Source organism: Gadus morhua, chromosome 10, assembly GCF_902167405.1.
Source record: "Gadus morhua chromosome 10, gadMor3.0, whole genome shotgun sequence".
Classification (NCBI taxonomy): Eukaryota; Metazoa; Chordata; class Actinopteri; order Gadiformes; family Gadidae; genus Gadus; species Gadus morhua.
Genome location: NC_044057.1, coordinates 13,590,555 through 13,607,356, shown reverse-complemented (window position 1 = coordinate 13,607,356; position 16,802 = coordinate 13,590,555). Strand labels below are relative to the sequence as shown.

Genomic DNA, 16,802 nt, shown 5'->3' with positions numbered 1-16,802 from the left:
CCACAGCCCCACTCGGCAGGGGGGTGGAGGGGTGAGGAACGACTCCAGGACCTGGAGTCACACCGGGCTCCTCAGAGTGACCACTATGAGCATCTGAACCTCCCATGAACACCTAAACCAGAGACCTCAGGGTAATGAGTACGAGCATCTGAACCCCCCATGAACATCTAAACTAGAGACTTCAGGGTAATGAGTATGATCATCTCCTCAACCTGAACACCTAAACCAGAGACCTCAGGGTAATGAGTACCATCATCTCCTCAACCTGAACACCTAAACCAGAGACCTCAGGATAATGAGTATGATCATCTTCTCAACCTCAACACCTAACCCAGGGCCCTCAGAGTAATGAGTACGATCATCTTAACCCCCCACCCTCTTCAGGTGCTTTTGGCCAGGGACCCACCCAGTATTTTGGGAAGTAAAATAGACAACGGCTTCTGATTAGCATCTCCAAAAGGGGAGGACAACATGAGTCTCTGCTTGATTCTAATCAAAACGAGTATTCACATTCAACAGAAGTGGCATGGAGGCATTTGTATATCTTTTTAAACATTTTCTCACAAAGAGATTCTCTCCTCCTGGGTCCCCTTATGGTGAGCTGATCTGAAGACCCCTCGGTGGTCTGAGACCCAGACGGTCTCCTCGCCCCCCGGTCCGTTAGGGTCCTCCAGTGAAGGCTCTATTGATGGTTTTCTGCTCAAGGTGTCTGCGGCGCCTCCATTAAACATTCATAGGGTTGCGTTGGGATGACTCCCTGCTGTAAACCATCGACTCACGCGGTCTCTCTCTTCTCCACAGTCGCCAACATCCTGTGGCGGGATGACGGTACGTAACCATCTCCACTCCTCTATAGAATGAATGCAATTAGGTGGATTCGCATCTTGTGGCTGCTGAGCTGTGTTGATGTCTGGGAGCTGATATGTGTTCATGTTGGTGAGTTCACTTCCCCACTAGGATCCCAGTATTCCCAGCGCTCCCAGTAGATGATGTTTACCCCCGTGACCAGTGGGATAGCCACGTTAACACCCTGCTGTGAGGCCAGTGTGTGCGTAGCTCTTATCACCTCCTGGTTTCTGCAGGTCTGGGCATCGGGAACATGTTCTACGTGTTCTACGAAGACGGCATCAAGGTGATCCAGCCGGTGGCCTGCGAGATCCAGAGGCACATCAAGCCCAGCGAGAAGCTGCTGGGGCTGCAGGTAAGAGGGCGGCCATGTTGGATCTGCTTCCTCAAGGTCCTGGGACACGCCTTCCTTATGACCCCATGAGGACTAGTCTCTGGGACTAGTCCTCTGACTAGGTTTTAACCCACTCCTCTGAACATCTAGTTCATCACTATTGGGTTCCTCTGAACATCTAGTCCCTCATTACCTGGTTCCTCTGAACATCTTGTTCCTCACTACCTGGTTCCTCTGAACATCTAGTTCATCACTATCGGGTTCCTCTGAACATCTAGTCCCTCATTACCTGGTTCCTCTGAACATTTAGTTCCTCATTACCTGGTTCCTCTGAACATCTAGTTCCTCACTACCTGGTTCCTCTGAACATCTAGTTCCTCATTACCTGGTTCCTCTGAACATCTAGTTCCTCAGACCGCTCTGGTCCCTCATGTCAGACCTGCTAGCTGGGCTGTCATTTCAGATCAGACCCACTGTTATATTTAGCGTGTGAAGCCCACCATATTGAGTCCATCCCGTTGCAGTGGAGGAATGCTGGACCAGACTGACAGCCTGGGGTTGTTGTGTTGGTGCCTGCTTCTCTCTGTTTTATGGGTGTAGGCGTAGGATTGCAAAGAATAGTGAAACCACGCTCTGACTTTAGGCGCTGTGTTGCATATTACCCACACAGTCACTCTCAGCTTTCTACTCACGGGGATCTGAAACAAGGAAGAGAAAAAGGAGACAAATGCTTTTAATCCCGACCCCTCAAAGGAGGCTTCAGAGTCCTCAGGGTTCAAGTCTCATCTCCTGCAGGATGAGTTCTGACCCGATTTGAGAAGGACCACCACCGTCTGAAACGCTGTCAGGATGTGAGAGGAGGTCTGATCGCCAGCCCTCCTGAACCGCCAGCCTTCTGCACCGCCTCACCCTGTCAGAGGCTCTGGGGTCCAGCAGTCCCCTCCTGTCAGAGGCTCTGGGGTCCAGTCCCCTGACAGAGGCTCTGGGGTCCAGCAGTCCCCTCCTGTCAGAGGCTCTGGGGTCCAGTCTCCTATCAGAGGCTCTGGGGTCCAGTCCCCTCCTGTCAGAGGCTCTTGGGTCCAGTCCCCTCCTGTCAGAGGCTCTGGGGTCCAGTCCCCTCCTGTCAGAGGCTCTGGGGTCCAGTCCCCTCCTGATAGAGGCTCTGGGGTCCAGTCCCCTGCTCACCTGTCATTTATCGTGTGTGTGTGTGTGTGTGTGTGTGTGTGTGTGTGTGTGTGTGTGTGTGTGTGTGTGCGCGTGTGTGCGTGCGTGCGTGTGTGTGCGTCAGGAGGAGGTGTGTCCCGGCTTCACAGCAGGGGTCCAGAGATGTGATTGGTCATCGGCGGTCAACGTCAACGATCAGCTGATCTACGCTGCGCAGCCCGGCTTGCATCGCCTGCTGCTGCTGGACGTCAAATCACAGAAAGCCGTTCAGGTACTTCCTGTTTGACAGGAGATACTGCTGGACAAAAGATCCACCTGTTCACACTGGGATATCTGCTACTGATTCTGTTTCTAGTCCTTAGTACAGGTAGTATTGATGTATCTAGTCCTTGGTACAGGTAGTATTGATGTATCTAGTCCTTAGTACAGGTAGTATTGATGTATCTAGTCCTTAGTACAAGTAGTATTCATGATTCTAGTCCTTAGTACAGGTAGTATTGATGTATCTAGTCCTTAGTACAGGTAGTATTGATGTATCTAGTCCTTAGTACAGGTAGTATTCATGATTCTAGTCCTTAGTACAGGTAGTATTGATGTATCTAGTCCTTAGTACAGGTAGTATTGATGTGTCTAGTCCTTAGTACAGGTAGTATTGATATATCTAGTCCTTAGAACAGGTAGTATTCATGATTCTAGTCCTTAGTACAGGTAGTATTGATATATCTAGTCCTTAGTACAGGTAGTATTCATGATTCTAGTCCTTAGTACAGGTAGTATTGATGTATCTAGTCCTTAGTACAGGTAGTATTGATGTTTCTAGTCCTTAGTAAAGGTAGTATTGATGTATCTAGTCCTTAGTACAGGTAGTGTTGATGTATCTAGTCCTTAGTACAGGTAGTGTTGATGTATCTAGTCCTTAGTACAGGTAGTATTGATGTATCTAGTCCTTAGTACAGGTAGTATTCATGATTCTAGTCCTTAGTACAGGTAGTATTGATGTATCTAGTCCTTAGTAAAGGTGGTATTGATGAATGTAGTCTATTTCTCTAGTTTACTTTACACAGTGAATATGCGATATTGACATTTTGATGCTAAACATCACTAGTTTCATTAGAGATATGTGTGAAGTAGTACCCCTGCTCTGCATAATGAATATATATGTAGATCTTAACAAACAGACTGGAGGTTAAACACAGCATGGAAGAGCAGGGGAGAGAGAGAGAGAGAGAGAGAGAGAGAGAGAGAGGGAGAGAGAGAGAGAGAGAGAGAGAGAGTTGATAAAGCATACTGCTGATGTTCCTCCTTGCTAACAGACAAGTCAGCAGGTCCCAGGTGGAAGCCTCACTTAGCTCCTCTTCACAGCATTCATCTCACCTCTCATGTGCTGTCAGAGGATCACACACACACACACACACACACACACACACACACACACACACACACACACACGCACACGCACACGCACACGCACACGCACACGCACACACACACACACACACACACACACACACAGCCCCCCTCTCCCCATGAGGGGGGAGGATCAAAGGTCTGCTCTTCAAACACCTTGTGATGTCCTCCTCCTCTCTCCTCTCTCTCCTCCTCTCCTCTCTCCTCCTCTCTCCTCCTCCTCTCTCTCCACTCCTCCTCCCCTCTCCTCTCCTCTTCCTCTCTCCTCTTCCTCTCTCCTCTTCATCTCTCCTCTCCTCCTATCTCTCCTCCTCCTCCTCTCTCTCCTCTCCTCCTCTCTCCTCCTCTTCCCCTCCTCTCTCCTCTCCTCCTCCTCCTTCCTCCTCTCTCCTCTCCTCCTCTCTCCTCGTCCTCCCTCCTCTCTCCTCCTCCTCCTCCTCCCTCCTCCTCCTCTCTCCTCCTCTCTCCTCCTCCTCCCTCCTCTCTCCTCTCCTCCTCTCTCCTCCTCTCTCCTCTCCTCCTCTCTCCTCCTCCTCTCTCCTCCTCTTCTCTCCTCCTCTCTCCTCCTCTCCTCTCCTCTCTCCTCTGTCCTCCTCTCTCTCCTCCTCTCTCTCCTCCTCTCTCCTCCTCCAGACGGTCCGGACCGACCCCTTCCCGGCGACGCTCCAGTACGACCCGGACCACGACCAGGTCTGGATCCTCAGCTGGGGCGACCTGGACAAGAGGAGTCCCACTCTGCAGGTAACCCCTACTGGTCTCTACTGGTCTCTACTGGTCTCTGGACCAGAGGAGTCCCACTCTGCAGGTAACCCCTACTGGTCTCTACTGGTCTCTACTGGTCTCTACTGGTCTCTGGACCAGAGGAGTCCCACTCTGCAGGTAACCCCTACTGGGCTCTACTGGTCTATACTGGCCTCTACTGGTCTCTACCGGTCTATACTGGTCTCCGGGCCAGGGTCAGACCTACAGGACCAGAAGTGGAGGGGGAGGAGGGAAGAGAGAGGGTGGGAGGGGGGAGAGAGGGATAGAGGGGGGGAGAGGGGGAGGGAGAGGGAGGGAGAGAGAGAGAGAGGGGGAGGGAAAGGGAGAGAGGGAGGGAGAGAGAAGGGTGAGGGAGGGAGAGAGGGAGGGGGGGAGAGAGGGGGGAGGGGAGGGAGAGAGGGGCATCAGACCAGCTCAATCTCCTTCCCCTGCTCCCCCCTGCGGGGCGTTGAGGGGGAGGAGGAGGTGTCTGGGGGTTCAGTAGAGACAGACCCCAGGCCTCCATGGAGGATCGGGACCACCAGGGCCTCCCGTTGGATACCAGCAGCCACCATCACTCATCAACTCTCTTTACATCCCTCTCTCTCCCCCCACTCCCTGCCCCTCCCCTCCCTCCCCCCCGCCCCCCAGGTCATCTCCCAGGCCAGCAGCCGGGCCCCCCACCACACGGTCCACGCCCGGCCGGTGGGCCGCCGCTTCGACAGGGTGGCCAGCTTCTACATCCCCCCGCCCAGCCTCATCGTCAGCCACAACAGGTACACCTCCTCCCCTGGTCTCCTGGTCTTTCCTGGTCTCTCCTGGTCATGACTGACTGCATCATGGGGAGCGCCGCGTCTCCTGTCGCCCCGGAGACAGCATCAGCATCACCACAGACACTCCCCCCCCCCCCCCCCCCCCCCCCCCCCCCCGTCTTCTGGAGCCCTTTTCCCCCTCCTCCCCCCTCTACTGATCTCCTCCTACCTCTGTTAATCTCCTCTGACCTCCACTAATCTTTCTGCAAATCGCCTCCCACCTCTTCAAATCTCCTCCCTCCTCCTCCCAGCTCCGCCCACCTCATCTAATCTCCTCCCTCCTCCTCCCAGCTCCACCCACCTCATCTAATCTCCTCCCTCCTCCTCCCAGCCGACTCCTCCCCCGTGCTCCTGCTTGTCAGCTGGGGGAGTGGCCTGTGAAGGAGACACCACTGTAGCGTGGATATGTTCTACTGTTAAAGCCTCACAGAGGTTCTACTGTGGAACGAGCTCAAGGCTCTCAGCACTAGAACTAATTTATCATACGACATAATAGAGAGAAGGCTTTGGTAGCAGGACTGTGGTTTGTCTGGCAGACGGAGAAGGATCAATGAAGGCATGATGATTACTGATTCACCATCTGCCTCAATATTTAACCTTCATATCTGCTTATGTGACAAAACAATAAATATGTTCTGACTGAAAGGTTAGCCAACAACAGTCCAGAAATATAGAGCAGTTTAATCTAAAACTTTCATCTGGGGGTTTTGGGCCTCAAACCCATTTTTTACTGGGCCTCAAAACCATGTTTTACTGGGCCTTAAACCCATGTTTTACTGGGTCTTAAGCCCATGTTTTAGTGGGCCTCAAACACATGTTTTACTGGGTATTAAACCCATGTTTTACTGGGCCTCAAACCCAAGTTTTACTGGGTGTGAAACCCAGGTCCTTAGTGGGATAACCGACTGGTTTTCATTTGACTGGGGTTTCCAGTGTGTTTCCAGGCCAATAAGGCGCATGGATCACCGGAGGATGGGTCCGCCTCTCTGAGGGCAGTGTGGATGTTAGATCAGGGATGAGTGATCGGTGATGTGTGATATGGGATGTGAGATCAGGGATGTGAGATCAGGGATGTGTGATATGGGATGTGAGATCAGGGATGTGAGATCCGGGATTTGTGATCAGGGATTTGAGATCAGGAATATGAGATCAGGGATGTCAGATTAGGAATGCGTTATCGGGATGTGCAATCAGAGATGGAAGCTCAGGGATGTGAGATCAGGGATGTGAGAGTGTAGCGTTGTGTCCAAGCAGGAGATTGGAGACAATTGGCAGCAGGGGGAAACTCCTGTTAGCATCAATCAGCGTCTGCTCTGATGGTCCTCCTCTCTCCTCTCCTCTCTCCTCTCTCCTCCCTCCTCCCTCCTCTCTCCTTTCTCCTCCCTCCTCTGCTAAGATGTGAGGAGATCTCTACCCCAGCCACCAGGAGCCTTTTATTCACAGCGTTTACAAACCTGCTCCCTTTCATTAAGGAGACACATCGAAGACTTCAATCCACTGACACATCTGAGGGGGTGGTTTCTATAGCGATTAGGGATGAGAAAATTCGGTTCTAAGCGGTTCTCTAGGGGTCTCCATGTTCCAAGCGGTTCTTGTTGGTTCTAAGCGGTTCTCGTTGGTTCCCCAGGTTCGGCGTGGTGCTGCACCGTGACGAGGCGGCGCTCCACAAGATGGACCTGGCCACGCTGTCGTACGTGAAGAACGTGAGCCTGGCGGCGTGGGGCTGCGTGCCGCTCGCCGTGGCCTCCACCCCTCTGGGCGGCTACTACGTCATCCAGTGCCGGCCCGGCTCCACCGGCGCCGCCCAGCCCCAGCTGCTGCTCGACTCCGTCACCGACGCCGTGATCGGCCGCAACGCCGATGTCACGGGCACGCCGTACATGTCGCCGGACGGCCGCTACCTGGTCACCGTGGACGACGGCGACGGCCTCATGAGGATCCAGACGGTGTCGGACGCCGGCGCCATCGGCCCGCCCTTCGACATACACACCAACCTGCACCTGGCCGACCTGGCCTTCCAGCGCTCCTGCACCCAGCGCGGCCAGTACAACGTGGTGGGCGCCTCGGGCCGGCAGACCGACGCCCTGCTGGTGGAGCTGAGCTCGGGGGAGGTCAAGATGATCAAGAGCCTGAAGGAGCCGCTGAGGGCGGAGGAGTGGAGGTGGAGCTCCAGGAACCGGCAGGTGGTGGGCAGCGGGCTGTTCGGACAGTACCTCCTCAGCCCCTCCCGGGAGTCCCTGTTCGTCCTGGACGGGCACCTCAACAAGCTCAACTGTGAGATCACCGAGGTGGTGGGGGCGGGGGCCGTGGTGTGGGTGGGCCAGTCCTAGACCCGTCCAGACCCTGTCCTAGACCCGGTCCTAGACCTGGTCCTAGACCCGGTCCTGACCCAGTCCTAGGCCCGGACCTGGCCCTGACCCGGTCCTGACCCGGTCCTAGACCCGGTCCTAGACCCGGTCCTGACCCAGTCCTAGGCCCGGACCAGGCCCTGACCCGGTCCTGACCTGGTCCTAGACCCGGTCCTGACCCGGTCCTGACCCGGTCCTGGCCCCGTCCTAGAGGGCCTGCTGCGCTGGACTTCTGACGGGCGCCATGGTCAAGATGTTTTTAACCAAATTGATTGTTCATTAAGGGTTTCATGTGCTCCTCATTAATTAGGCTCTACATGCGCACCAGGTAGACCCCCAGAGTCCTGGGACCCTCCTGCCACCATCTCCCTGATAGGCTAAAACACATGCTCTTTATTGGTGTCATATGTAAGAACGTCCCTGATTGGCTGAATATTTACCATGTCTCTGACCGTTCTATATGAGTCAGAGTAATGATCCTCTGAAGGGCTGTCTATCATAGCTCCTGCTCTCCCCTCTCCTCTCCCCCTCCTCTCTTCTCCCCCTCCCCTCTCCTCTCCCTGTCTCCTCTCTCCTCCTCTGCTCTAATGAGGGAGGTCTGTCTGTTTGAAGTCTCCATGTTGAGACTGCTTACTTTGATGTGCAGCCGGAGTTAGGAGAGTGTCTCTCTGAGTGTCCATTCAGTGCAGCAGGGCGTCAGATCAGCACCTCAGCATCATTAGGAGGTTTGAACAGAATATAACCAACGTTCTAGGGCTTGTTCTAGGATCTAGGAATCCTTCTAGGGCTTGTTCATTTTACATGTTCCATTACTGGTATCTTTTGGTCACTAGTGTAGATGTGGGGGGGGGGGATCTTTGGGTCACTAGTGTAGATGTGGGGGGAGGGATCTTTGGGTCACTAGTGTAGATCGACCAGTATGTCTTGTTTCCATCCCTTATGGTTTTGACTTTCTTTAGATTATCTGCAGCTCGCTCACCTCTGCTGCCAGCCATCAACACTTCTCCACTGTCTGCTCCGTGTTGTCCTGCAATACTCACCACAGGAACACACTACTTCTGTCCTATATTCCACTACAGAAGACATTATTCACGCCCTTCTGAGCACATGGTCACCCTGAACCCCCGCTGCATTTAAACCTTCACCAGTGTGCTCCTCTTGTATGTAGAGAATGTAATAAAGCTGTCCACTCCAGATGACCTGTGTCCTGCTTCATGACCGCCGCACAACTAGTGTGCATATTAGAATGCACTAGTGTGTAGTAGTATGTGATAGTATGTGTAGTATGTACTAGTATATATAGTAGTATGTACTAGTATGTATAGTAAAATCTACTAGTGTGTATAGTAGTGTGTACTAGTATGTATAGTAGTATGTGATAGTATGTATAGTAGTATGTATGAGTAATGTATAGTAGTATGTCCCTGACTGTGAGGCATTTCTGGAGGGGAGTGACTGAAACCATGAGGGAATATCTAATCTGCAATCTGGGATTATGAGTTGATGAATTATAATCCCAGACCCGGAAAATACGCCTCAAACTACAATAATCTGGCGTCCCATTAGGAGGGAACGTCCTCACACACTCCTGGCGTGCGGAGAGAACGTCCTCACACCAGGAGTGTCTGCAGACGTTCTCTAATCACACCAGGAGTGTGTGGAGAATATAGACGTTCACTCCGTGAACCCCAGCCAGTTCACTATAGAGCGGTGTATGGAGACATGTCGGAGAGCTCTTTGGTTGTGCTCAGCAACGTAGCGCCGTCTCCCCGCTGCCAGACGAGTCCTCCAGCTGCTGGCTGCAGATACAGCTCCTCTCCCCAGGGCGAGAGAATCAATCACCCCAGCACACAGCACAGGCTGCTCTGTTTTCAGCTCCCTTGTATTCTTCCCCGTACAGCGGCCTGAGCTCTCACTCCCATGTGGTTCTATGAAGCGATTTGTCTATCCACCAATCAGCCTCCAGCTTTCTCTCAGCTTCAGGAGCGACAGCGAATCAGAAGCTGGCTCCTGGCTAGCTGCTGGATAAAAGGTTGCTAATCGCTCAGTAGTTCTTATGATGAACTAAAACGATGTCTGCCGATCTCAAACGGCAATACGCTCCCTGCTGCCGCTCACCGGAGCTGTTTGACTCCGAGTCCACTGAGAGAGAGACCAGAGCGGGGCGAGATCAGAATGCACCGGTCCTAATCTAGAGAACGAGAGAGAGAGAGAGAGAGAGAGAGAGAGAGAGAGAGAGAGAGAGAGAGAGAGAGAGAGAGAGAGAGAGAGAGAGAGAGAGAGTGAGAGAGAGAGAGAGAGAGAGAGAGAGAGAGAGAGAGAGAGAGAGAGAGAGAGAGAGAGAGAGTGACAGAGTGAGAGAGAGACATTGAGAGGGGACAGGTTGCAGTGGACAGATGGGAGGTTAATAAAGCTCATCTCCTCCTTTCTCAAGCTGTCATCTCTTCGATCTGAACTCTTAATGAGCAGATCCAGCTGACCTGGAACCTGCTTAATGAATATCACGCTATCGAGCCGATTAAGATGATCTACTGATGAGGGGCAGTTCTTAAAGTATTGCTATGTGTGGCGTCTATCCGTTCACAGCCTACTGAATACTGAGTGCACTCGCCTGACACTTGCACATGCTAACACTGGCTAATTGTAAATTAGTCGTTAGGTCAGCATCGGTCACCGGAGCAGACGAGGTCGGCGGTGACCAATAGGAACGTGCGACAGCGAGACTTCTGACATCATCGATCCCTCCATGACTCAACAGTCAGCTCATTACCAAGGAGCTCGTTAAGCCAAGCGCTCCGCTGGGAATCGAACCCACAGCCTGTTGACAGCCAGCCTATTCTCCCCTCTAGAGCGAGTCCTCAGTGGGGAGGAGGGAGGAGCAGAGTCATCACATCGTTGCCCATAGATATATATACTGACTAGATATCGCCTGCTGAGCTGCGCTGTTCAGTGGAACGTATGTGTCAATGCCGCCGCCATTTTCCCGCGGGGTAACCAATCACCTGAATGAACGTCGATGGGACAGAGGTCCTTTCTCAGTCAAAATCACTCTGGATTGTCTTCTTTTAAGGCAATCTTCAAGTGGGTTGCGTTAAACGTGTGTCTGTGTTAATGTTAGTAAAAATACTTTTTTTTACTATCATTACACGTCTCCCCGCTTGAAGATTGCCTCAAAGGAAGGCGATTTAGAGTAATTTTGACTGGGAAAGGACCTCTGCCCCAGCTATGTTCATTCATTCAGGTGGGTGGTTACCCCGCGGCAAGATGGCGGCATTGTTGACGCATGCTTAGAAGCCAAATGCGATATGACGGTAGAGGACGCCTCAGTAATAATAAGCTTACAGTACCGCTGGTTAGCGGGGCTTCTTCAGCCCTGGAGCTCACAGGGCCTGAGGTCGGTCCAACCCTTCTGGGGGGGTCTGTAGGCTCTAAGGTGTTCACGTGGGCCTCCTCTGGTTGCTATGGTTCCTACCTCTATGAGACCGTATGGATCATACGGAGACACTGAGGAGAGGAGCAGGACACCAAGACCACCGTCTCCAGTGGGTGAGTTCTGGAGACGTTAGACGGTGTCTGTATGCATGTGAATGAATGAATGAATGAATGAATGAATGATCTTCATTGTCAATGTACAGCGAAATTTAGGAGAGCTCCCCCTGATGCTTTAAAAGGAGAGGACGAGGATCAAATATAAACAATATACAGTATGAATAAAAACAAAACCTATTCTGTACACAATTGATTAATAAACTATAGGCTTCTGTTGCTTACTAAGTTAAAAAACATTTTGTAGGCATAAAAATAAATACACATTTAATATAAAAAAAAAAAAAGTTAAAGTGCAGGTGAACGCCTTGTAAACAGGCTACCCAATATTGCACAAGTTCTTAGAAAGTGATGAGGTAGATGGTCTCTGGTCTCAAGAGGTGAGGGCTAGCCTCCCCTCCTCTTCCTCCTCTTCCTAGTACAGAGAGTTCCGGTCTGGAGCGTGGCGCTCCGGGTGATGGAGGAAGAAAGGAGAGCGATTCCTCAGCACCGGCTCCAACACCACCTGGTCCGTTGCCTCGCTGCCTGGCTCAGTATTGACCCGGTTCGTCTGAGAGCACTGGAGACTCGCTCCACACCTGCTCTGGAAAGAGACGCCTCGCGCACACATTTGTTCCAGGACAAACCTCTTCCACCGGCAACACATTCATCATTGGCTGGCGTAAAAAAAGGTCCTTCCATCATTTAATGATTTGTGTTGAAAATACCATTAAAATCAGATTAGGGAGGCGGCCAGGTGTACTGCCTTCCACCCTCTAGTTTGGAGAGGTTTTAAATCATCTCCTGAAAGTATACACAGTTATGACTCAGACGTTACAATAATCTGGGCTCTCACCAGAGTGTTAGCTGTTAGCTTGAAGTGATTAGCATCGGAAAAAAAAACAATCACGCTGGTTAACTTCCTCAGAGACGAGATGGGAGATGAGACTAAGAAAACACATTTGTTATTTACACTTCAGTTTCTGTGTATACGTAGCTCTCTCACACGCGCGCACACACACACACACACACACACACACACACACACACACACACACACACACACACACACACACACACACACACACACACACACACACAGCTTACTGATGGGGAATATTAGTACAGAGTACAACTAGGAGGAGGAAGAGGAGGAGATGGGAGAGGAGGAGGAGAGGAGTAGCCTCCTCCCAGTGACCTCCCACTGACCACCCAGAGACCTCCCAGAGACCTCCCAGAGTCCTTTCACTCCTGGACTCATGGAGGTCACCTCCTCAGCCTCATGAGGAGAGACTTCTGGGGCTCGGGATCCCTGAGGACCTGAGGAACCAGCTGGCTCAGAGTCGGCCCAAGCAGCTTATCCTGAAGCCACTTTCAGGAGGACCGGAGGAACGCGAGGAACCCTCCCCCCCATCCAGTGGGCTTAGGGGGTGGGTTAGTATTCTGAACACTCCTCAGACCCACAGACTATAAATCTGTTCCACTGAAGGTCTGTGATATGAGACCTCGCCAGAGGGCAGAGGAGCAGTTTATCAGGAGCCCCCCCCCCCCGGAGTGACATATAAATCCAGGAGACACAATAAGGTCGGACGAACAAGACACAAATCTGCCAGGCGGCGGAGAACGGGGAGAAGGGAAGTATGAGAGAGGCTGTTCACAGAGAGGCCGTTCACGGAGAGGCTGTTCACAGAGAGAGGCTATTCAGGGAGAGGCTGTTCAGGGAGAGGCTGTTCACAGAGTGAGGCTATTCAAGGAGAGGCTGTTCAGGGAGAGGCTGTTCACAGAGTGAGGCTGTTCAAGGAGAGGCTTTTCACAGAGAGGCTGTTCGCTGAGAGGCTGTTTTCTGGAGAGGCTGTTCACAGAGAGGCTGTTCACAGAGAGGCTGTTCACAGAGAGGCTGTTCAAGGAGAGGCTGTTCAGAGAGAGGCTGTTCAGAGAGAGGCTGTTCAGGAGAGGCTCTTCTTAGAGGCTGTTCACAGAGAGGCTGTTCAGAGAGAGGCTGTTCAGAGAGAGGCTGTTCAGGAGAGGCTCTTCTTAGAGGCTGTTCACAGAGAGGCTGTTCAAGGAGAGGCTGTTCAGAGAGAGGCTGTTCAGAGAGATTCTGTTCAGGAGAGGCTGTTCAGGAGAGGCTGTTCACAGAGAGGCTGTTCACATAGAGAGGCTGTTCAGGGAGAGGCTGTTCACAGAGAGGCTGTTCACAGAGAGGCTGTTCAGGGAGAGGCTGTTCACAGAGAGGCTATTCAAGGAGAGGCTGTTCAGAGAGAGGCTGTTCAGAGAGAGGCTGTTCAGAGAGAGGCTGTTCAGGAGAGGCTCTTCTTAGAGGCTGTTCACAGAGAGGCTGTTCAAGGAGAGGCTGTTCAGGAGAGGCTGTTCAGGGAGAGGCTGTTCACAGAGAAGCTGTATACAGAGAGGCTGTTCAGGGAGAGGCTGTTCAGCGAGAGGCTGTTCAGGACAGGCTGTTCAGAGAGAGGCTGTTCAGGAGAGGCTGTTCACAGAGTGAGGCTGTTCACAGAGAGAGGCTGTTCAGGAGAGGCTATTCTTAGAGGCTGTTCACAGAGAGGCTGTTCACAGTACAACCTCATCATCTCATGCTCAGCCACACAGCGTCCAGTGGCAGCACTGATCTGGTCCCTCTGAATGGCTCCAACGGCCCTTCATCTGCAGTCCAAAGCGTCAACATTCTGGTAAAACGAGAGAAGACTCAGAACACGGAGAACCGTGAGAACCGTCAGGCGTTCAGCTCAGGATTATTAATACAAATATTAATAATGTGTGGGCGGAGGACCCAGCTCTACGCAGCGTGGCAGATTAAGACCAGAACAGAGATTAGAACGTAATTTTTCTCCTAACGACATCACAGCACGGCCCAGACAGCAACGCCTGGATAGGAACTAACTAACAAATACTAACTAACCAGGATATATCAACCAGCTACTCACTCCCAGCAGATATAACCAGCTACTAACTAACCAGGAGATATCAACCAGCTACAAACTACCAGCAGATATAATGATATAAGACTTATACACCAGCTATTAACTTTACTAGCTCTACTAGTTCTACTAACTCTACTAGCTCTACTAACTCTACTAACTATAGTAACTCTACTAACTATAGTAACTCTACTAGCTCTACTAACTCTACTAACTCTACTAGCTCTACTAACTCTACTCACTTCACTAGCTCTACTAACTCGACCAGCAGTTACACAACAGCTACTCACTACTCTAGCTAGTACTAACTCTAGTGAGTCTCTAGTTATTCACCAGCCACAGAACCAGAGTCAGCTCATGTCGTTACTGAGCGAGAGCTGAGCAGGAGTGATGCAGCCTCCCTGAGCTCCCTACTCCTCGAAGACCAGGAGGACCTCCCAGTGTCAGCTGATCAGAGACCAGGAGGACCTCCGGGTGTCAGCTGACCAGAGACCAGGAGGACCTCCGGGTGTCAGCTGACCAGAGACCAGGAGGACCTCCCGGTGTCAGCTGATCAGAGACCAGGAGGACCTCCCGGTGTCAGCTGATCAGAGATGGCGACGAGGGTCAGAGAGCCTCCTCTCAGCAGGAGGTCAGGAGACGGACCCTGGAGGGTCTCTCAGAGTGCCCCATCAGGGAGGATCTACAGCAGCAGAGTGCCGCAGGAACACCTTCATCCCACCGCTTATTATGGTCTGGTCCCCCGGCCTGAAGACGGACGCGCCGCACAGCCAATAAGAGCGCTGATCTCCACTAGGGTCCACAGCTCTCTGGATTCATTCAGAGAAGAAGAGCAGAGCCTGGCTGACAACACAACTCTGCTGTCTCTCTCTCTCTCTCTCTCTCTCTCTCCCTCTCTCTCTCTCCATCTGTACCTGTATATGGATTGCTGCAACAGCAGATAGTTGTAGAGCGGTCCTGTCAGAAGAACAGGCTTGTTCTGAAAGCCTTTAGAATACTGATGCTGCTCCACTCTGAAACCACTGAGGGTGTTTATGTACCTTAAGTGTACATTAGAATGGGATCATAGAATGGGAGTGTGTGTGTGTGTGTGTGTGTGTGTGTGCGCGCGCTTGTGTGTATGCGTGTGTGTGCTGTTCTGTGCACACACTCAACCAGGAGCGCTGCTGACGTTACGGCCATTACTTTATATTCCGACTGACCGGACCGAATACGCAGTCAGCCATCTAATAACTCTGCTGCTCGTCTGTGAACTGTAAGCCGGGTCGATCAACGCCAATGAATCCCAGCTAGGATCGCGAATCACCACTAAATCACGACGAGGTCTCTCCTTTTACAGCGGTTATTTTTTTATCTCCGGAAAATAGAAGAGACACACATCACACACCAGCGGGTGACATTTGAAACGTCAGTGAGTTAGTGAAGGAGACAGTTGTTAGAGGAGGAGCGAGGTGTAACCAATAGTATCCAGCTGCAGCCCCGGAGAACAACACCCTGGCGTGACAGAACACCCAGGCGGGACGGAAGTACTGTGGCTGGACGGAAGTTACCTCCGATTATTTTTTTATAGATTGAATTAACATAACACAGAATTAAAAATATATTTCGACACGTTAGTAACCATTTTTGTAGCTTAACAAAGTTTTTTAAACCTTATTTAGACAAATACCTCAGAATTTTTTTCTTTTCGTTATTAAACTTATTCAACCAAAAAATTTACATAATAAAACAATATTATGAAATGTCAGTTAGCATTTTTAGAGCTAACTGATTTAGTGTGTAGACAATTATTTCATGGAATTTAGTGTATTATACACTTTACTCATTAAGTAATTGACCTTTGAAATTATGTATTTGTTTTAATATGTCTAATAGAATCAAATTTATTTTTTTGTTGAGTATATCATCATAGTTTGATATAAATAGAATAAATTAGTTGAAGAATAACCACACCAAAGTTTCCTCACAATTTATTTAACAAATAATCTACAGAAGCTTTAAGATATAGTTTCTTCATGCTGACTGCCATCAGCTCCAACTCACTGTCAAAATAATCAAACAGTCAAATTAATATTAAGCCTATACAATATATTATTTGTATTCTGTCACTGGAAACGTCATTCACTTCTTTTTTTCGCTTCAGTCTGAGACTGGTGGAAGTACGGTAGTCGAACCGCCATTTGTTTGGCCTCCTCCATGAAGCGTGGGAACCTTCTGCCGTGCCTGTATAAATAAAGAGAAAGGATTGTAGGAATTATACATAGTTAGTTAATATTGGGGTTGTGTATATTCATATTTGAAACATACAAAAACATACCCATCCAGGTGGAAGTTCTCAAGCAGTAGTACTGTGCACCACCATTTTCTGAGGACTGGCATTTCTTTCTAAAGTAAGGGGATATTCCAAGAATTGACAATGATAAAATATGTATACAAGTATGAATTTCTCGATATTGTAACCTTACGTCAAAAATCCAATCCTTATTTTAAACGTATCTTTTCAATCGTCAGCTCTTTTTTCATTTCATTTAATGCCTACTTACAACAGTGAAGTCGAATGGTGCCTCCATGGCAAGGTACCAAGCGTACTGTGATGGAAAAATGTAATTGGTGACAACATTCACACTCGTTGTTATATCTGTTAGGTACATTTTAAGTCTGTGACTGTGGGATCTTCATGATTATGGTATAC

At 50.6% G+C, this 16,802-nt stretch overlaps 1 protein-coding gene across 2 annotated transcripts in view; it reads left to right on the top strand.

The window, feature by feature from the left end:
* Positions 1-8,851, top strand: part of fstl5 (follistatin-like 5) — a 47,471-nt gene extending 38,620 nt beyond the window's left edge. For both annotated transcript variants that reach the window (XM_030368894.1, XM_030368893.1), the window contains exons 11-16: positions 802-828; positions 1,083-1,201; positions 2,469-2,615; positions 4,385-4,492; positions 5,144-5,268; positions 6,932-8,851. In XM_030368894.1, the coding sequence (XP_030224754.1) occupies positions 802-828; positions 1,083-1,201; positions 2,469-2,615; positions 4,385-4,492; positions 5,144-5,268; positions 6,932-7,634 (1,229 nt within the window). In that variant the 3' untranslated portion in view covers positions 7,635-8,851. The remainder of the gene's footprint in view (positions 1-801; positions 829-1,082; positions 1,202-2,468; positions 2,616-4,384; positions 4,493-5,143; positions 5,269-6,931) is intronic.
* Positions 8,852-16,802: the final 7,951 nt, after the last annotated feature.